This window comes from Mercenaria mercenaria, chromosome 4 (assembly GCF_021730395.1).
Source record: "Mercenaria mercenaria strain notata chromosome 4, MADL_Memer_1, whole genome shotgun sequence".
NCBI classification, from domain to species: domain Eukaryota; kingdom Metazoa; phylum Mollusca; class Bivalvia; order Venerida; family Veneridae; genus Mercenaria; species Mercenaria mercenaria.
The window spans coordinates 47,296,063-47,318,559 of record NC_069364.1 but is presented as its reverse complement, the minus strand read 5'-3'; the positions used below and the strand labels follow the sequence as shown (position 1 = coordinate 47,318,559).

Genomic DNA, 22,497 nt, shown 5'->3' with positions numbered 1-22,497 from the left:
GATTTTCCGACTTTCCGCATGTACTATATAACTCTATTGAATCGGCGGGATTTCTGATCTTCTGCGTTTCACTATATATCTATATGGCTATGTTCGGAGTTTCGGAAACTCGGGATTTTTAGACTTTCCGCCGGTACTATATAACTGTATTGAACCGGCGGGATATCTGATGTTCCGCAGTGTACTATATACTCATATGGTAATATTCGGACTTGCGGAAACTCATGAGTTTTAGACTTTCCGAAGATACTATGCAATCGTATTGTATTTGCGGGTTTTCCGAAGTTCCGCACTTACTATATAAGTATATTGAAAACGCGGAGGCTATGTTCAGGGTTGCGGGAGCTCGGCATTTGCCGACTTTCCGCACTAACTATATAACTATATTGCGGAAGGTCGGCATTTTCCGCATTTGCTATATAACTTATATTGATTCTCCGGGGGTCATTTCTGCATGATGCATTTAACAGAATTTTCATGAACGTTTAAGTGAAGTTTTCTGCAACATCTATTAAAGGGGGCATTGCACTTTGTAAAATTTTACAAACTATATCACATTTTGATATCCTGTTAAAAGGTGAAGTTATTTCCTATAGGAATTTGTAACTTTTTCTTCGTTATAAATAATACGTTTTACTTGTGACGTCGCAAACATGTCCATATTCGTCATTTAAGTGTCATGTTAAAATACGCTAAACATTCGGCAAATTTTCTTTATTTTTTTTTTAAGCTACTGTATTGAAATTAACATATATACGTGCGTACTTGAAATTTCTATGATGCTAGAAAGATTTTGTTTCTTTTAATAATGAAATGCAGGATATGAAACGAAAAACGAAGTTTTAGTTTTTTTAATTTGTGGAATAAATAAAATATTTATCCAATTTACCGAAAAAACGGCTCGAAATAATTTCGCCACTTTTTTATATATTAAAGAAAAGATCATTCTAGACAAAATATCAAAATATCAAGAACTTTCACCGTTCAGCGTCAGTTTGTTTTAGTCCAGCCGTGGAATGCCATATGTCAGCATAAGCGTGCAAAGGTTCCTATACCAAATGTTTTAACATTTTTAGATAGTTATAGTACGGTAGACAATGAATCCGGCTAACGCAGAAGTAGCACCATTGAACATTTATCTAGAAACAAGATGGCGCCCAATATGGCGGCCAAAGAAAATAAAAAACACATATCGTTAAAGTTTTTATTCATTGCATCTCAATATATTATACATATGACTTGAACATAATTAAATCAATACGAGATGTTCGAGTGATTATATATTGTGGCTTCTGTAGATGCAATTTGTAATATTGTAGTGTTACGTTACCAAAAATAATGAAAATTAGCATTGTATCTATGTAACATACTGTTTGAGAAATGATATTACTATTTTAAACAAGAATAATATTATTAATATCCATTAACGAAAATCAAGTTATTCCAAAGAATACACACAATTCCAGTTTTATAAACTGTATAATACGTTACCTACATTGTACGTTACCAAAATGATGTTTATCATTTTTAATGTGAAACATCGTTTTGTAATGATGGTTTACCTAGTTTTAAAATAATAACACATGTACCTTTCTTAGGCAATACCAAAACAAATGAAATATATATTGACTAGAATAAATTATACATCTTTCAGTGTTTTGGTTTAAACAGTATATAAAATATAAGGTAGTGTGGCTCGATATGGATTTGCATCCGATAGTAAAACGTATGCAATATAAAATGTCTATAGTATAAAATGAAAATAGCAATGACTAGATATACTTCGTATTTGTATTGAAAGTTTCAACTTCAGTCACTTGTTTAACGACTTATTTGTTTGTTACAACATATTTCCACAAAACACAATACATTTCATATTGGAACATGGCAGCTAACTCTCTCATGAACCCCATATCAATATGAAGATTTCCTGTGATGCCTGTTGTGCCTTGACCGGTGTCAACGACTTCAGCTCTTCAATTTTTGGCCAGCCCTAGCCGACTGGGTCATGTTCTGGCAGATGCGGATCCACGGTGTGTTTCCACACAGAAGCGTGGAAATGCGCTCGTTTACGATTCTGTCATTGATGGGTTTGGGACAAGTGCGAGCGATTTTCCGATCCTTTCGGCCCAGGCTGCAATACTAGCTTTAGAAATTGTGTTCTTCCCATTGATTCCATAACAAAAGGCAACAAGATTCTGTCGTCGATTCTCTACCAACATCTGCCTGATTGCTGAAATATCTACACTCACATGTGAGGAAGCTTTCCAGCTGGCTTGCGGAAGGTCGGTGGTTCTACTGAAGTGTCCACCCGTAATGAAATAAAGGTGCACTTTGGGTCTTCCTCTACAATGAAAAGGTGGAAAGTCGCCATATGGCCTAATATTGTGTCGGTGTGACGTTAAAAAAACCTAACCACTTTGATGAGACATTTAATATACTTAAGAGCTTTGATGGCTGTGTCTTTTCCGATCAAATGGCAACATGCCATATTTTAATATCCAGATAACGCATGAGCTGCTCGTAGATCATTTATTATGTCCTTGTTGGTATCAACCGTCGCATTAATGTCAATAACGGCTCTATCTCGAATGGGAGAATCCAGTATGATCTGAACAGGCACCTTTCGGCAGATGCTTCCGTCTGTAAGATTTCTTCGATCGTCACTTAGACTTGGCAAGTTCCACCGATTCTATTAAGATAGACGTGGGAACGGGTGACAATTCATACAACAGAACCTCTTTTAAGTCAACTTTTTATACAACGCAAACCGCTTCCAAGAAGTCTTTGAAGATAGGTGTTGTAAGGTTATTTGACATAGAATTAATCTATACTAAGGTACATTTGTAATTGGTTCACGAGCTAGTTCTAGAGACGTTGACTTAAAACAGGTTTGGTAACATTAATTTTATTGTCGTTCCCTCCCACGTGTATGTTTACTGAACCAGGGAAACTTAGAATTGTCAAGTCTAAGTCACAGTTTAAAGAACATCTTACAGACAGAAACATCTGCCAAACAGTCTTCAAACAGATAATTGATGGTTCGGCAATCTTTTACAAAATTCATCGGCCAGCGAAATGGACCTTCATTGATTATATCACGCACATCAAAAGATTCATCAAAAAAACTGGTCCATAACAATGTATTATTTGTATTCAACAGGTATTAGCCTTTCAGCTCAAAAGGGAATACGAAAGAAATGGGGAGTGCAATCCTGTCGAATAATCCGTTGTCAAAAGTAATGCAATTGTCACAGTAGAAAGCTTTCCTCATAGTACATGAGAGCAAGAAGCAGCTGACTGTTCTCATATGAGATTATCTGTCAATGAACACATCGATGTCGAACAAGACCACAGGTATACCACTAAAGCTGATCATAATAGGCGAATATAAGTTCCCCTTAAAGTTACGGAAGGTGTCAGAATAAGACGTGGAGACGGAAGAAGAACACACGAAGAGTCGGACAACATACAAGCTTCACAAGTAGTTCCTGTTACAAAAGAGACTAACAGGGGCGGTGAACATTTCATGGTACACAATGTGTCTCTCCAGGTCATAATTGAATCTCTCATTCATTATAGAGCCGTTATTGGAACACATGCTACAGCTGATGCCAGTAACGACATAATTCACAATCCATCAGCAGCACATGCGTTATCTGGATGTGAAACTATGATGCGTTGCTTCTTAATAGGAACAAAGTATGGTAAATGTCTGATCAAAGTGGTCGATGTAATAATGTTTGTAATGATAAACGCCTAGTATGTGTCATATCTATTTTATTCGTTTGCTGTTACGTTGCCCCGGAGAGCCAAGGTAAATGAAATAAAACAAACCAGGCAAAATTAATAGCCTTGGCCAAAACCTTATAAATAGAACAAGTGCACTGTCCTAATCAATATAACATGTTAAATTTCATAGCAAATTAATTTGTATACGCAAGAAATCATCATTTTGTAAATAATATGCAACTCTGATGACGTCACAACTTCGAAAGAAACACAAACTATAGACTACACAGCTTCGTTACGTTTATAATACATAGTACTCATATTAAAGTCAATATATAAAACACAAACTTACACTGTGGGGGCATAAGAAGACCTTATTTTGGGGGAAATTTAAAACATTTTGCCTTGTGCAAAAATGCCGCTTTTTACTTAACTTTAATTACAAATGGTGTAAAATTTTCTAAAGCCGACAACTACATAAAGCAAAAACAAGTAAAATACGGTTTACGGAACTGACCGTACAGCATCATCTGAACCCTAACGAGTTATCCCGCTTTATAAATTCTATCTATCTATCGAGGAACAGCACATTCCCCGTCTGAGTTTGTATACAAAATCACTCATTCTGTTCAATACAAAAAGATAAAAGTTAAAAATATATAAACTTATTACTAAACATAAGAAATTACAAGAACTTAAATCCACTTGAACCTTAATGTATACAACCCTAAAAGGTAACTTGACTGTCTTGGACCTTAAATGTTACAACACTTCACATGAACCTTAAAATTGTATAAGACAACTTGAACCTTAAGATTTGCAATAACATTTTACTATCCATGAACCTTAAATTTAAAAGGGTAATTGCTTGAAGCTGAAGTATTACAAATGTTGTGTTATATCTTATAACTGTGGTAGTAGTAACGTTTTAAAACAGTAATCTGCACAAATCTGAACATATTCAAAGTGTGAACAAAATAAATGAAAAAAAAAATCACATGAACCTTAACTACATGAAAACAATATATAAAATGTTACTATTAGTTATCACATGAAAATCTACACAACATTTACATAATTTATAATGTGAGTGATATTTCTAGCTATATAACTACAACATAAAGGTACTATTCATATTTCAACCTTTGTTAATATGAAACTGACATGTTCAACTTGTGCATTTCCTCTGAAACTCCAGTCTCTCCGCTGACAATATAATAAGTTGTTGCGAAAACAAAAGCACCAATGTTGTAATGGGACGTATATAATACACATGTTCACCATCTTTCATAACGCGCACTGACACTTTGCGTACCAAGTTATCTGCGCTTAAAAACACTTTGTCTACAACACCGACTTTCCACTGAATACGCGGTAAATTGCCGTCAATAGGTAAAGATACATCTCCAGTTTTGACACTTGCGCGTTCTGTTTGCCACTTTTGTCTAGTTTGTAAGTTTTGCAAGTACTGACTTTTCCACAGTTTCCAAAATTGATCTGCTAACACTTGCATTGAGACATATACATGTCTTTAACACCTAAATCTTTGCGCGGTGCAATGTCAGAATTCTCTTTATGTGTCAACAACATATTGGGCGACAGAATAATGGGCAAAGTTGGATCATCAGAAACAGTTCTGATTGGTCTAGAATTGATTATACACACAACTCCAGCCATAAGTATACACAACACTTCATAAGTAAGATGCTTTGAATCACACAGCAGGGATTCCAGATTCCTTCTAGCAAGACCAATCATGCGTTCCCATGCTCCATTCATGTGGGAAGAATGCGGGGTGTTGACATACCACAAAGTACCATGTTGTTCTAGAAAACAGTGCAAATATTCTACACATATTTTGTCGATTCCTAGTTCACTGGCTGCTTCTACAAAGTTGGGTCCGCGATCAGAGTAAAATTCCTTTACCGGACCCCGTATTGCTATGAATCTCCTGAGGGCGTTAATCAAACATGAAGCACTCATGTCCTCCACTACTTCTATGTGTACTTCTTTGGTATATAAACAAAAAACAGTATAGCCCATCGCTTGGAGTTACTCGCCCCACCTCTTGTTTTACGAGTCAAAATAGACCAGGGGCCAAAGGTGTCAACGTACGTGAATGGTGCGAAAGCCGTTACGCTACAGGGAGGCAGATCAGACGTCTTTTGAGTTTTAACGGGTCGTCTCAGCCTACGGCACCGTGCACAGTTATGAATTACACTGTTGATAAGTCTCTTTCCGCCCGTGATCCAGAAGCCGGCTGAACGAACGGCTCCTTCTGTTAAATAGCGGCCTTGGTGAGCTACCTTCTCATGGTGATGTCTAACGAGCAACACAGCGATGTGAGACTTTCCGGGAATGATAACCGGAGTTTTCTCCCCTGTGTCCAATGATGCATAATCCAACCTTCCACAAACTCTCAACAGTCCTTTTGAGTCTAACATTGAAGACAGATTCACTAAACTCCTGTTTCTCGGTACTGGTTTACCTTTCTGCAAACAATCAATTTCATTGCTATATACTTCTTTTTGAACTTTTTCAAAATAGTCTCTTCAGCATCAACTTTGAAATCGACATTATTTCTCTCCTTCTGACTGTCTTTATAGTAAGACGCTCCTTTCTGTTTCAAACAGGACATTGCTGAAACTAACCTACTCCACAATGAGAAGCGTTCAAAGCGGTAGCAGCAAAGGTTCGATCTCTCCACCTCAACTTTCTTAACTTCTATCACTGGACGAACTTCACTGTCTTGCTCAGGACCTATCAATTCAAAATCATCAGACTTATCATCATTTACACTAGAGTCACTTATTTCAGGTCCTTGTAACCATTTACAAGCTTTCATGTTCTCTGCTTTTACCGGCCTTGTGCCATAATCAGCTGGATTTTTCTCTGTAGGAACAAAGTTCCACTGCGCGCTTGAAGAATGCTTCAATATTTTGTCAACACAATTTCCAACATAAACATAGAACCTGCGAGATATATTGTTTATATAACCTAATAAAACTTGACTGTCCGTGTAATAGCAAGTATGTTCAACTGTAATGTTCAAATGTTTCTGGTGAATGCTGCAAGTTCAGTAGCACATAGTTCTAATCTAGGAATAGTACAGTCTCTGGCTCGCGGATTTTGCTTTTTCCGCGTTACCACCGGCATAAATATTTGCCTTGAGTGGAAAATTGCGATGATTTTTTCACATTGAACGGCTGTTGACAAGAGCGAAAAAACGCGATGATTATATAATACACCGCAATAAAAGTATCACTAAATGCCCGCGGCGAGTCACGAGGAATAGTCTCACCGGCAATCACCGCGAAATCCAGGTAAATTTTGTAGGTTAAATACATATAAACTCTCTACTGTTGTTACATGTATAATTGCATTAGTTTTCTCTGTTAAAATGGACAAATAATAGGGTTTAAGAACAAATAAATAAAATTAATGTTGATATGTAATCATTCGATTAGTTTAATAATTTATCTATAGTTACTATAATTAACAAATTAAAATTTATTCTTATCTTACCTTTTGGATAAATTTCAAAATTTACATGTAGGGCTTGGCGTCGCAATTTTGTAGTTTTAAATTGAAATTTAATGATTTCCTGTAGAGGATAAATGTTTATATTCATTCGCAAAATAAAACAGAAATATAAGTAATATATAGCATTTCACAAAAACTGTCTCATGTCATTGTGGAGTACCGAGGTAGGAGAAACAAAAATTGACCCGTTTCACACTTGCAGGAAGTGTCACTTTTCATACTGTTTATTGTCATCAATATTTTAAGCATAGTTAAATACTGTATGATACACGTACTTGACACTTAACTTTTCTATTTTTGTAAAGAAGCAGTTGCACAATGTGATATGTATTATCATCAGACATTATATCAGGCATTTTTTTTTATAGAATACTATATAAAATATATAAAGAAAACGTTTCTAAGTAAACCACTTTACATTTCGGCAAGGATGGTCACCTGTTTTTACCAAATTAGTTTTAAATATAATTTTATGATAAAATTTTATTAAATCTTTAGGCACAATAAAAATCAGAAATAAGAGTCTTTGTGTTTTCGTTTTCGGCAAAGGCCGACTCTTATTTTATCCAATTTTAGCTAGTTTTAACAGTTTTAACCAAATTTTACACATTTTTTACATAGAATAGAAAAACAGGTAATAAAACTTTAATAAGAAATAACTTTAAGAAATTCAGTAGAAATAACAGGCAGTAAATATTATTTAAAGTAAAGTTAGGCCAGCATTTGTAGATAGATGTAGGGACCTATGGTGGCATAAACAACATACAGAGCAGGGTAATAGGTAAAAGAAAGAAGTCACCATAGGAAAATCCAGTAGTGAGGAAGTACAGTAAACAAGCAGACGAAGACAGGCAACCGGAAGCAGGCAACAGGTAAACAGGTAAATTTTAGTTAAAGCCTTGCTCCGCTGCTTTTTAGCTCACCTGAGCACAAAGTGCTCAGGGTGAAGTATTGTGATCGCTCACCGTCCGGCGTCCGTCCGGCCGTCCGTCCGTCTGTCCGTCCGTCCGTCGTCCGTCCACACTTTCCTTTAAACAACATCTCCTCCTAAACCAACAGGCCAATTTTGATGAAACTTCACAGGGATGTTCCTTGGATGGCCCCCTTTCAAAATTTTAAATTTAAAAATCTTCTTCTCAAAAACCAGAAGCCCTAGAGCTTAGATATTTGGTGTGAAGCATTGCCTAGTGGACCTCTACCAAATTTGTTCAAATCATGACCCCGGGTTCAAAATTGACCCCGCCCCAGGGGTCACTTGATTTTACATAAGAAAATCTTAAAAAATCTTCTTCTCAAAAACCAGAAGCCTCAGAGCTTAGATATTTGACATGTAGCATTGCCTAGTGGACCTCTAGTAAAATTATTCAAATCATGACCCCGGGGTCAAAATTGACCCCGCCCCAGGGGTCACATGATTTTACATAGGAAAATCTTCAAAAAATTCCTAAAAATAAACCAGAAGGCCTAGAGCTTAGATATTTCACATGTAGCATTGCCTAGTGGACCTCTACAAAATTTGTTCAAATCATGTCCCCCGGGGTCAGAATTGACCCCGCCCCAGGGGTCACTTGATTTTACATAGGAAAATATTTAAAAAATCTTCTTCTCAAAAACCAGAAGCCCTAGAGCTTAGATATTTGACATGTAGCATTGCCTAGTGGAGCTCTACTAAAATTGTTCAAATTATGACCCGGGGGTCAAAATTGACCCCGCCCTAGGGGTCACTTGACTTTACATAGGAAAATTTTCAAAAGTTTTCTAAAAATAATCCAGAAGACCTAGAGCTTGGATATTTCACATGTAGCATTACCTAGTGGACCTCTACAAAATTTGTTCATATCATGACCCCCTGGGTCAAAATTGACCCCGCCCCAGGGGTCACTTGATTTTACATAGGAAAATCTTCAAACATTTTCTAAAAATAAACCAGAAGGCCTAGAGACTAGATATTTGACATGTAGCATTGCCTAGTGGACCTCTACAAAAATTGTTCAAACCTTGTCCCCCGGGGTCAAAATTGACTCCGCCCCTAGGGGTCACTTGATTTTACATAGGAAAATCTTAAAAAAAAATTCTAAAAATAACTCAGAAGGCCTAGATCTTACATATTTGAATTGTAGCATTGCCTATTAGACTTTTACAAAGTTTATTCAAATCATGACCCCTGGGGTCAAATTGACCCTGCCCCATGGGGTTACTTGATTGTACATAGAAAAATCTTCAAAATTTTCTAAAAATAAACCAGAAGAGCTTAGATATTTGACATGTAGCATTGCCTAGTGGACCTCTACAAAATGTTTTCAAATCTTGTTTCTAAAGTTACTTAAAGAAAATTTCAACTATATTTTCTCATAATTCTTTTGATTGATTTCTATTATGATCTTTTGACCTTGAAGACTTAAGTGCAATGATAACAGGTGAGCGATATAGGGCCATCATGGCCCTCTTGTTTGTGTATGCAACCCATGATTACAATAGGAAACAGTTAACGGCCACGTGCCACACTTTAGCACGCATTACCACAGGTATTTCATATAGAATTTAATATAGAATAGACTCTATTTTGACAGGCACCACTGTTCATAGTCAGGATTTTCATGCTTTTTCAGTGACAATTCAAGGTTAAAAGGTAGAACGGGAGCAGGGCTTTAAGAATTATACCGAGAAATTGAGGTGTCCCGTACACAGGAAATGCGTGTAGAGCTTTTATTATCCAAAAGATTTGCTTCAAACTTTCTACATCGTTAAAAGATAGATACAGCTAGATTGTCAGGGCATTATCATTAAAATATAAACATTAAACTTAAAAAAATTACATAAAAACGGTCGATTTTTAGTAAAATTACCGGTAAAATTTCATACCGCGCGGTCGTAAATAGCTATTATGTCTAAAAAGTAAATAAATTGAAATCAATGCGAAAATTAAATTTGGACTTTCGGCTAGAAAAGGCAAAAAACAGAATTAAAAAATCTTTAATAATAAACAAATGCCGTCAATTTAAAAACATACAGTAAAGCGAAATTGTTAACCATAATGCGAATAGTGAAGTACATGGAGTAACATATTTATCGATGTGACATATATTATTATTTATTGATATTTATGAGATAAATATTTTTATGTATGATCTAGCACCTGATAGGTTAACAGCATTGTGACTACCTTTTTGTCCGTTCCGGATAATGTAAACATTTCGGAAATTAGTCTTGCAGAAGTCAAAATTAGTTATTCTAACGCTACACTTTTACGCAACAATTAACAGCAGAAAAGGTGATACAATTTTTATAGAAATATAAGAAAACAAAACGTTTTCGAGAGTAAGTATTCACTCCTATTGAAGCATAGTATATATGATTATCATATGAATTCAGTAACATTTTGTTTTTGTGCCTTTCTACGATGTGAGAGACACTGATATTTTCGTTGGATTCGTCCTCAGACTTTTCGTGACATTACATATTGTCAAGGAAGTATTAATTTTACAACGGAGAAACTCATGATATACCACCATGTCGAGTCACAATTCCTCTGTACTTATTTTGGGAACCTCTCACACGGCGAGATTACATCATGATATTGTTCGGATGAATGGACAAATTAATCCTCTAGCTTTACAATATACAGTGCCAACGCAGCTGTATGGCATACGTGGTGGACAAATTCAAAGATCCTCACATGTGCAAAGATGGTTTCGCAAAGTGAATTCGTTTCGACCTGCGCACTTGATTGTTGAAATCGGTGGAAATGACATTGACTCGGTAGGAATGACCCAATCAGAAGCTGCGGAAATAGCTCTCCGTATTGTAACTATATTAACTATATGGAAAAACCAGTGCGGAATAACAAAAGTAACGATATTGCAACTTTTTCCACGACAGAGACCAAGTCATGTGACTGAACTGGAGTTCAGCCAGTTTATCGCGATAGCTAATTCTGAGTTCGAACGTCTTGCACAACTCCATGGATTAACTTTCTGGAAAATCCGCAATGTCTGGCAACCCATAGTTCCTATATTTCGAGACGGGATTCATTTCAACTCAAAAGGAACAATTCGTTTCTACAGAAGTATTCGTGGTGCAGTGACAATTCAGAATGTGTAATAACATGACATTTTGTGTAGTTTGGTTATATTGCAATGTAGCTGCAAGTTGTTATCACTGTTGCTTTTTATCATTATAACTTCATGGATATGATGCTCATTGGTAGTTTTTTGTTGGGGGATTGCTTTGCAATTTTTGGCCGTTTATTTTCACCAAGATTTGATTTTGACTTTTTAACGCTTAAATAATTTAGTGTCACATAATAGTATTTTTAACTGGTTATATATATTACATCTTGTTCTGTTTCGAAAATTTGTATGTGTGTTGGTTTATTTAGTTTAGATTATCTTTGTTTAGTTTTGTTAGTTTTTCAATCGTCATTTATCATTAAATGACAATATTTCATTCAGCCAGTGTTGTGTTTTTTTCCTTTCAAAACCAAACAGAGAAAAACTACCGGTGAGCATTGGAAGGTTGAAAATCAAGTTATGAGGCAGACATAAATTATTATTTATTGATATTTATGAGATAAATATTTTTATGTATGATCTAGCACCTGATAGGTTAACAGCATTGTGACTACCTTTTTGTCCGTTCCGGATAATGTAAACATTTCGGAAATTAGTCTTGCAGAAGTCACAATTAGTTATTCTAACGCTACACTTTTACGCAACAATTAACAGCAGAAAAGGTGATACAATTTTTATAGAAATATAAGAAAACAAAAACCCACCCAAACCCATCCCAATTTCGGAAGAGTAGATGGTGCTAGTCATGTTTATAATTAAAATCATATTTGGGGTTACAATTAAGGTGTTTGTATGCAATGCATCATATATGTATAGCTTGCTTGGTTTCAGCTGCTTTGTCTGTAGGTGGAGTCAATTATGTGCATTCCTTGCATGATGTCACCGTTAAAATTTTTACAGTATACATATATAGGATAGTTATACATCTTTTACTTGTTTCAAAGCTATTCGGCATATGTATTTGTTGCACACATTGAATATGTGTATTTATTATCATTTATATGCATTACTTGCTTGGTTCAAAGCTGTCTGGCATATATTTTTTCTTACACCCATTGAATACGTATATATTCAAGTTCATTATATGCATCACTTGCTTGGTTCAAAGCTATTTGGCATATATGTTGCGTTTAACACATTGGCTACTCCTATACTTGAAGTTTATTATATGCATCGCTTGCTTGGTTCAAAGCTGTTTGGCATATATCATTAGTTAAACACAAAGTACATTTGCGTGCTGTTTAACATACATGTATTCTTATTTTAATATATAGTACTATATATTTACAAAATATTAATATTTGCTTGGTTCAAAGCTTTATGGTCATATGCTTATGACATTGTTTAAAAAATGTTGCATATCTGCATATACTTCTGACATATATGTTTAATTACATATTATCATTTTTTTTTTTAGGTTTTGTACTGTCTACAGCATCAAATTCTGTTCCCATCATTATATTTGCACACGATTTTGATTTGCACTTAGTCCGGCAACGTCTTTAACTTGGAACAACTCTTTAATTCTGTATTTATAAAATTATGCATTGAAACAACTGCCAATCATATTATGCCAATATTTGATTGTTTTATTTAAATATATATTTATAGACATTTTGTGAACTACCTTTCTTGTAAACAGGATTTAATTTACGTTTGACCCAATTATCCTTAGTATTACTAATTTTATATTCCTATGATTCTTGTTACCATTCGCGTTATTATTACAGAAACCATGCCATCTACCCGCAAAAGGAGATACCCTGATCCTCCACCCATTCCAAGTCAGCCCAGGGTTAATACACAATCCACACAGGAGGACCAGTCAGCTGTACAACAGCAAACGTCTGCTTCATCTTCAAACTTGGCACAGGAACTAGTAGACAATTTAGTACCGCAAGTTACAAAGGGAGTTCTGGATGTTCTAGTTCAAATGAGAGTGATTTCAAGTGCAGACATTCCTCACACAGATGATAGCCAAGTCCAAAGTATCAGTCCAGCTAGCACTCCTGCTCCGCCAATGATGTCTGGAAGATCATCACATTCCATTGTGCCACCAACAGACCCAAACGCTGCCAATACTCTCCAAGGTAATACGCCTGTTAGAGCTATCTCTTCTACAGTTCCTCACCTGTTATTGGGCATTGATTCAAAATTAAAAAGCAAGATTTGGGCTGATGAGTATGTTGACCTTGGCCTTCTCTTGATGGACACTCCTGAGGACACAGAATCGTTCCGTTTTGTTGAAAGTACGGCTGGTAAAGTCACTCTACAAAAGGCTTCTAAACGCCGCTCCATTCAAACGATGACCCAATGGTTTACTGCAATTCACAAATATATTGCAGTCTATACGGAGAAATCCCCATCATCAACTGCTGCTCTACTTCAGTACGTGGAAGACATTCGGAAACTGTATCAACGTGCGGGCGAAAAAGCTGCTATGTTCTACGACAAAACGTTCCGTCGGTTAAGGGAACATAACCCATCACTTTCTTTTCAAGACATCCATCCCGGTACATATTCCGAAGCATTAGGAATTGGCCTATCTCACAGTTTGACACAGAAGCCTTTTCGTGGCTCAAACCGAACTTTGTACAAGACACCAGGTCCATGCTTTGCATTCAACGACGGAAGTTGCACAAGACAGCCTTGTAGATACAGACATGTCTGCAAAAGATGTTACGGACCCCACTATGAGAAAATCTGTCCAAAACCCTCAAAACCATCGACCCAAGCCCCAAAGGCAACAAATAGGCCAATCCCAACCATCACAAGCCATGGCAAGCACCAGAAATGATTCCGCCACACGATTTACTATTACAACTCCTTTGAATGTCACACGCTTTGGTCACTGGTTAACTGGATATGATGCTAATGAGACATTGTTTCTCCTAAATGGCTTCACATATGGATTTAAAATTCCATATCATGGCATAAGAACTTTTCGCTATGCTGAGAACCTAAAATCCGCTCGTGATCTTTTGCCAATCCTAACGGACAAAATTCACAAAGCTAAACTTGCAGGACATATAGAGGGGCCATTCACTGAACCTCCATTTTCCAGCCTTCAGGTTTCGCCCCTTGGCCTTGTTCCCAAGAAAGAAAACAACCAATACCGACTGATTCACCATTTGTCTTTCCCTGACGGCGAATCTGTTAATGATGGTATTCCTCAGACGTTCTGTCATGTTCAATACCAAAGTATTGATAATGCCATTCGTTTGGTTAAAACCTGTGGTCACGGGTCATTTATGATGAAGACTGATATTGAAAACGCATATAAAATGGTCCCTGTTCATCCTGATGATTCTGAACTGTTAGGTTTTCAAGTGCAAGGCTTGTTCTATTTTGATAAAACATTGCCAATGGGTTTAAGTTATTCATGTGCGCTGTTTGAACGCATCAGTACAGCTATTCAATGGATTGCGGAAAATAAACTGAATCTGCGGAACTGTGCTCATATTTTAGATGATTTTTTCTTCGTTGAAACAGATTATAATCAGTGTTTGACAGGTTTACACATATTCTTGGATTGGGCTAAGTATTGTGGTATTCCAATTAATCCATCTAAAACTGTTCTACCATGCACCACAATTACTTTCGTAGGCATCGAGCTTGATTCAGTTGCCATGGAAATGAGGTTGCCTGAAGACAAAATCATCAAAATTAGAACACTTCTCAATCACTATCAAAGACGGAAAAAACTAACCTTACAAGAACTCCAATCTTTGATTGGATTGTTAAATTTTGCATGCGCAGTTATACGGCCCGGAAGGGCATTTCTGCGTCGCCTAATCGACCTCACTGTTGGTTTGAAAAAATCGTTTCATAAACGTCGGTTAACTTTAGAAGCACGTGCTGACTTGACTGCTTGGTCTTCATTCATGAACAAGTTCAATGGCAAATCACTGTTCCTTGAAGACAGATGGTATACATCAGACTTCTTGGAACTTTACACCGATGCGAGCAATCTAGGCTTTGGCGGTTTTTTAGCAAATCAGTGGTTTTCCGTCCCGTGGCCTGAAGCCTTCATACATTATCATCTCACTATTAAGGAATTTTTTCCTATTGTTCTTCTGGTGGAATTGTTTTCCTCGTCCCTGGCAAACAAATGCATAATGTTTTACTGTGACAATGAGGCTGTTGTAGCAGTTATTAATCAGCAAACATCAAAGAATGTATGTATAATGAAACTTGTCCGTCGTCTTGTGGTAGTGACAATGGCACATAACATTCTTTTTAGGGCTCAACATATTCCTGGTATTCATAATGATAAAGCTGATGCACTTTCTCGTCTGCAGGTCAAGGCTTTCCTCCGAACCTGCCCATCCAGTATCGACAACCGTGTAGCGATTCCAGAACACATGTTGACCATCTAAATCAAGTTACCAAACACCTGCTGGACAGTGCTCTGTCATCTTCTAGTCATAAAACATATTCCCGTGCAGTAGAGTCATATTCCAATTTTGTTCGTAGCGTCCTGCCGGATACCAGCCCATTTCCTGCAACTGTTGCAACATTTTTGCTATTCATCGCTCATTGTTTTGAGCTGAAGTTAGCACCGACTACAGTTTCAACATACGTCTCTGCTATTGGATATTATCATAAACGCTCTAGTTTGCCAGATATTTCTGACAACTTTTTAATCAAGAAATCACTTCAAAGGTATAGAAATCTCAAAAAACAGTCTGATTCAAGATTACCAATTACTCCACCGATATTGAGAGCTATTATTAATGCACTTCGCTTTACAACATCGTCTCATTTCACTAGATCACTATTACGTGCAATGTTCATTTTGGCATTTCATTGTTTCCTTCGTGTTGGAGAATTTACTACTAATGCTCAGTCGATACCGCTTTTGACAGTTTCAGACATTCAGTTCAACCGCTCCTTGAATGGTGAATTACAAAGTTTCTCTCTCACTATAAGAAATTACAAACATAGTCGCGGTGCGGTGAAGACACTGTTGGTGTATCCTAGCTCCGATAACACTAATTGCCCAGTTCAATCTTTGTGGTCATATCTGGCGCTTCGTGGTTTCCAGCCAGGGCCATTGTTCGCATTCATGGATAATACGCCGGTCAACAGGTCTTACTTCAATCGCCAACTCCGATTGTGTTTTACTTTTACCGGTTACAGCAACCACACATACAAAGGGCACAGTTTCCGCATTGGAGCAGCATCTCATGCGGCAGAGCGAGGATTTTCTGATGTACAAATTCAGCAAATGGGACGATGGAACTCAAATGCCTTCAAAAAATACATACGCATTCCCACCCTACGCTGCTAAACGACTACTCGCTAGTATTTCATACTATGGATAACTTAATGGTCTTAAGACAGGGGCTTATGACCAAGAGTGTATATATGTGAATAAACTTGTTTCTTTACTTTAAACAATCAAAGACTGGGGCTTTGATTTCATTTATCTTAAGGTGCTTTGTCGATAGACAGGGGCTATTGGCATCAATTACTGTTTCGTTTTGTTTTGGTTTTTTGTTCTTCATTTTCACAAAACATTTTGTACATACATTTGATGTGTCCTGACAATAGTTTTCATTGTTGTGTTCCATTTTCATGATAGTTTTGAATTACTGTTTTTCATGTATTTTATCATATGTATTTTACTATGTTAACAGTCAAAAGACAGGGGCTTTTGACAGGTTGTGTCAGGGGCTTTGATTTCATTTATCTTAAGGTGTTTTATCACTTTGTCAATAGACAGGGGCTATTGGCATCAATTTTCCTGTTACTGTGTCGTTTCGTTTCGGGTTCAGCCAGTGTTGTGTTTTTTCCTTTCAAAATCAAACAGAAAAACTACCGGTGAGCATTGGAAGGTTGAAAATCAAATTATGAGGCAGACATAAATACACGTGGCGTGTAATCTAAAAATAAACCTGTGAATGGAAGGTATCGGACGTAAATACATTGTTGTTATAAATATGTTTTTAAAGTTTTAATATATTTTAAATGTTTTAAAGTTAGTAAATAAAGAAGTAGTGCATACACTTCAGTTCATGAGCAGTGGCAGTCTTTTTCTTGCGTAACGTAACAAATTTCACCAAACTGTTCATCCAAAATAAATATAACAAAACAATGATGCGAAAAAGTAAATGGCATTATAATTGTATTCAAGGCGCATCTATAGCTTATCAGTGTTTTTATATCTCTGTGTTGTTTTAACGCTCTTTATTTAGCGGCAATTCGGGGCCAATAAAATGGACAGATGGATCGCTTTTTTCTAATTTCATAAAAAGTTAGTTTATATAATGAAAACATACGTATTTCTGTTGGAGTTTAAAGCACTGACTTAAAAATATTTTTATGATATTTATTTTGCATCCATGGAAAATTTATCTGTTATCATGACATATATTTCTAGTTTTTATTAAATCAATCACTATTATTGCAAATGTTTCATGAACATTGTCGGGTGGAAAATCAATTCCGTTTTAAATGCAGATACTTTACATACATTATAAAATCATTTTCGAAATTTTAATTTCACTATGTAACACCTTCAACGCCTTATTTACATGTAGAAGACTTGATCACTAAAATATTACAGTAAGCTGTAAATATATGATTTTTAAACTCTTAATCTGATAATATCTGAACAAAAAATAAATTCACTATATAACTGAGCCGCGCCATGAGAAAATCAACATAGTGACTTTGTGACCACGCAGTCTAGACAGGATTCAAGCTGTTCGCTTTCATAACCTACTGCAGTAAGAGAAACAGTTAGCGAACAACACAGATCCTGATCAGACCGCGCGGATGCGCAGCCTGTTCAGGATCCACGCTGGTCGCAAAGCTACTTTGTTGGTTTTCTCAAGGCGCGGCTCATATTACGCAATACTCCCGGAAAATAATAAGATATAAGATGACGAAGTGAAATCTTCAATTACCTCATCGTTAGTTCCAATAAGTCCTTTAATTCCTGATATGTTTCTTGTTATCACACAAGTATTTTACAAGAAAATGCGAAATTTAATTCGTCCGTTGACGAAGTGCCATTATAGGTTACTTTTTAATTCCAGCGTAATTCTATAACTTTTAAGTTAAGCACAATATCACAACTATGTTGAACAATGACAAGTCTTTAATTTCCACGTGTACTTAATGCTTGACTAGTAGCATTTTTATCGGTTAACGAACTGATCAGTGGAAAATTTAGAACATGACATGAAACACTCAAATAAGTAATCAACTATGATTAAATTCATATCTCGGAATTAAAACAAATGTGCATCATTGAATTTGGGGCAATGACCAACCACAATGCGTTGATGAATGAAATCAAATTTTCGTTGTGTGATGTATTTTCGCATTCAGCCATCAACATCAATTACTTCAACATAAATAGTGTTTTATTAAATATTGTTGCAATATTATTCAAAACCAAAATCATCTAGTTAATGAATTAGCTAATTATAGTATACGAGTTCAATGAAATTACATAACGCCGGAATTTTAAAAGCAATGGCAGTCTTTTGTGCATTTATGAAATTATAGAATTTAATGGAAGTTATACTTGAAATAGAATAGTTAGAACTTCAAGATATAAATGTTTGCAAAATACAAAATACTATTTATTTTCATCTTGTCTAAATGAATTAACAAATTATACAGTAGTACATGTATATATACATGTATTATACAAATTCAAAGACATAATGATATTAAATTTCATAACCCTGATGTTTTAAAAATATAATCCTTACATTTATTAAATTATATGAGTTAATGGAAATAACACCTGAAATAGAAAAGTAAGAAGAAATAAATGATTAAAAAATATAAAAATTGTTTAATTTCTTCATTTCCTATCCCATCATAGTGTTAAAATTTTAAATTAACTGTATACATAACAACAAGCTACTGCATTTACCTGTAAATCGAGGCGATTCATCGCAATTCACCGCGAACCACCGGCACTTCATCGCGATGCGCCGCGACCATCATCGCGGGACACCGCAATCGATTTTATTGAATTGGTCGCGGCGGACGCTGTTAAATGTATTGCAGAGATGCATGAAAAAACGCGCATCCCCGCGGCTCAGGAAATTGTCCGCGCTAGGGTCCAATCGCGGGGAAGCGCGGACTTTGAAAAATCCGCGAGCCAGGGACTGTATGTCCGTGACTTGGCGCTAAGTTCGATTTTCCTTGAACGAAACCTATTTGTGAATTTCCGCCGGAATCAACTGTCTGTAAATATGCTACTGCCGAAATAGCTTTCTTTGACGCGTCAGGGAATACGTGGAGCTCCCGTCTAGCCCTTTTATCAAAAGATAAGTCAGTGAATGTCCTTGGTATCTCTAACTCTTCTAGTTGTGCCAATGAATCTTGCCAACTTATCCAATCTTTCTTCAAGTTTTCAGAAAGTGGGTTGTCCCAATCTAGATTCTGATCTTGCAAAGTTTGTTTCATGATGAGCCGACCGCCTAACACAACTGGTGCTATAAGGCCTAAAGGATCAAATAGTCCGTTTATAGTAGACAAGACTCCTTTTTTAGTATATGGTTTTCTCTCCAACGGCACTTTATACGCGAAAATGTCATTCACCACATCCCAACTAATTCCTAGGCTACGTTGAAAGTAAGGTGTCTCAGCACGAAAGTCGATCTCTGTGATGTCCTTTGCAAAATCAGCCGGGGGAAATTAGCTCAACACCTTTGGACTGTTGGACACTATCTTATGAAGACGTATGGTACCCCCTTCTAGTAATCTCTTCTGTGTTTGTTTAATAAGCTCAACCAATTCATCTTCGTCGGCTTTCGAGACAAGTCCATCATCGACATAAAAATTATATCTCACGTAATTACAAACACGTCACATTTCCCACTGTCAATATCACGATCACAAACTGCGTTTCTCATGCCGTATGTTGCTACTGTGGGTGATGGAGAATTGCCGAAAACATGTACTCGCATCCGGTAATCAATCAATGGTTTAGCTATGTCATTATGGGTGGACGGATAGCTCAGTGGTTTGCACACTGGCCTTCCAATCCTGAGGTCGGGGGTTCGATCCCCGGCAGCTACTCGGGAATTTTCAGAAACGCTTTTCAGTGTTTCCCACCCAACAAGAGGTGTACTGGTCAGGAACCCAGGCAATCCTTGTGTGTATCAGTGCTATACACTGGGCACGTTAAAGAACCAGGCTGTCTATTCGCAACGAGCTAGGCTAAGTTAGCCGGACAAGCCTGTATCTGATTTCTGATCTCTCTGTCGTGAGGGCTTTGTCTCACTCTGTCCCTCTGGTCAGATCGCTCTGTGTCTGTACTAGTAGAGGATGAATTATGCGCCCTGTGTGGCTGCATTGGAACTATGTAAAGCGCCTTTGAACGTGAAATTGATCATGAAAAGGGCGCTATATAAATCTGGTATAATAATAATAATAATAATAATAATAATTATCTTGAAAACATATGAATCTTAAAATGTTCCTATGCTCCTCGTGTACCTAAAAATGGAAGAACATCGTTTGCGCCTGAAATTTGTAAGCACTGCGGCGAGGTTGTTGGTAAGATCTGGTCCTGTCAACAGCACATTATTAAGACCAAGTCCCTGGTATTTAGCTGCAGAATTGAACACTACCCTAATTGTGTCTGTTTTTTTTGGGTGGAACACTCCAAATATAGGCAGGTACCAGACTTCCTCGCTTGGTTTAACTGGTGGCGCTTTTTCAGCTTGATTGTTGTCAAATATTTTTCCCATGAATTCTATGAATTGCTTACATTTCACTGGATTGTTATTCAATTGTTTCACTATTGTTTGAGCTCTACGCTTGGTTTGATCATAGTTTGACGGTAGTCTAGGTTTTTGTGCTATAAATGGCAACGGAGCAGACAAATGACCGTTCGACATTTTCTTCATGTTAGTGTCCATAATCTTGATAAACTGTTTGTCGTCTTGTGACATGCCTACAGTATCATCATCTAGTGTCCTTGTAAAGACATCATTTTCTTTAACGTTTATGACGCTCTAACATGGCTGTAATATGGTATATCGGCAATCGTACAAAGCACTTATCTTATTAGCGCTTATTGTACCTTTCCTAGACAAGTCTCGCCAATAATATTTCACCATAAACGGAGTTTTTGCCCATATGGTTCACTATTGCTTCCTAACCTTTGATTTAAAACATGGTGAGCCTCCAACATGTCACGACCTATAAGTACTAGAATGTTGGCTTGTGGACACAACTCTGGCACTAAGTGAGCGATGTCTTTCAGATGAGGATATAGTCTTGCTATGTTCGGTGTGGGAATTTCGTTTTTATTGTCTGGGATATCATTACACTCAAGAACCGGGGGCACTTTAAAAGACATGTTGCATCATGAGACTCAACGACAAGTCCAGAGATACGCTTCCCAACCGTCACAAAACTTCCAGCACACGTAGATAACATGTAGTTTTCTTCTTCTACGGATACGGAACTATCACTAAAACATTAAAAAATTTCACTTTTGCCTAAAGTCCGATCGCTTTGATCATCAATGATCGCATAACATTGTACTGCTTTGTGTCTCTCCCCTTCTGGGTATACACTGACCAACACTGTTTTTGCGCATGATTTGCCGCTAACACCACTGCCACATATTTCAGTGCATTTTGGACTGACCTGTTTCGGGGGTTCCCCGCCGTGATCTCTAGGTTACGGTGGTTCCCCGCCGTGATCTCTTGATTTCGGTGGTTCCCCGCCTTGGTTTTTAGACGATTCAGGACCTATATGAAATGCGGTACAGTGACTAGTTTTGTTGCATTTCTCACACCTGACCGGAATTTTGCAGTCACTGGCTAAATGTTTGTGTGTCATACACTTAAAGCATAAACCTTGCTGCTTTGCTATATCTCTCTTTTCTGGAATGGATTTCTGTAAAAATGTCTTACAGTCTTCATGCTTGGAATTTTCACCATGCAAGACACAAAATGATCCCTTAACACTTCTAGATTTGTCATTGTCAGAGTTTGCATGTGTCTTTCTACTATACACACTTGTACCTTGTTGCTGTCTCTCTATGGTAGATCGGGAACTAGCTCTGTTTGTAGACTTCAGGCTAGCTGACCTGTTGAGGTTAAGGCTTGGATCATTTAACTTTATTGCAAAATATTTCACAAAGTCAACAAAAACAGAAAATGGT

The 22,497-nt window shown here is 36.9% G+C and overlaps 3 protein-coding genes across 3 annotated transcripts; 1 reads left to right on the top strand and 2 right to left on the bottom strand.

Moving 5' to 3' along the window:
- Positions 1-5,729: 5,729 nt before the first annotated feature.
- On the bottom strand, positions 5,730-6,176 carry LOC123552853 (uncharacterized). Its single transcript, XM_045342600.2, has one exon. It carries the CDS (start codon positions 6,174-6,176, stop codon positions 5,730-5,732), a length of 447 nt encoding a protein of 148 aa, XP_045198535.2.
- A 14-nt stretch (positions 6,177-6,190) lies between these two features.
- On the bottom strand, positions 6,191-12,799 carry LOC123552852 (uncharacterized). Its single transcript, XM_045342599.2, has 2 exons — positions 12,772-12,799; positions 6,191-6,771 (listed from the first exon to the last, which is right to left on the bottom strand). The coding sequence occupies exons 1-2, from the start codon at positions 12,797-12,799 to the stop codon at positions 6,191-6,193; spliced, it is 609 nt and encodes a 202-aa protein (XP_045198534.1).
- Positions 12,800-14,629: 1,830 nt separating this feature from the next.
- LOC123552851 (uncharacterized) lies at positions 14,630-15,724 on the top strand. Its single transcript, XM_045342598.2, has one exon. The coding sequence runs from the start codon at positions 14,630-14,632 to the stop codon at positions 15,722-15,724; it is 1,095 nt and encodes a 364-aa protein (XP_045198533.2).
- Positions 15,725-22,497: the final 6,773 nt, after the last annotated feature.

Excerpts from the sequence above, each read along its gene's own strand:
- LOC123552853 (XM_045342600.2), bottom strand. The coding sequence starts at position 6,176 with ATGTTAGACTCAAAAGGACTGTTGAGAGTTTGTGGAAGGTTGGATTAT.
- LOC123552852 (XM_045342599.2), bottom strand. The coding sequence starts at position 12,799 with ATGGGAACAGAATTTGATGCTGTAGACA. Across the intron at positions 6,772-12,771 it reads AGAATTTGATGCTGTAGACA|TTGAACATACTTGCTATTAC; the intron begins GTACAAAACCTA and ends TGAACATTACAG.
- LOC123552851 (XM_045342598.2), top strand. The coding sequence starts at position 14,630 with ATGGTCCCTGTTCATCCTGATGATTCTGAACTGTTAGGTTTTCAAGTG.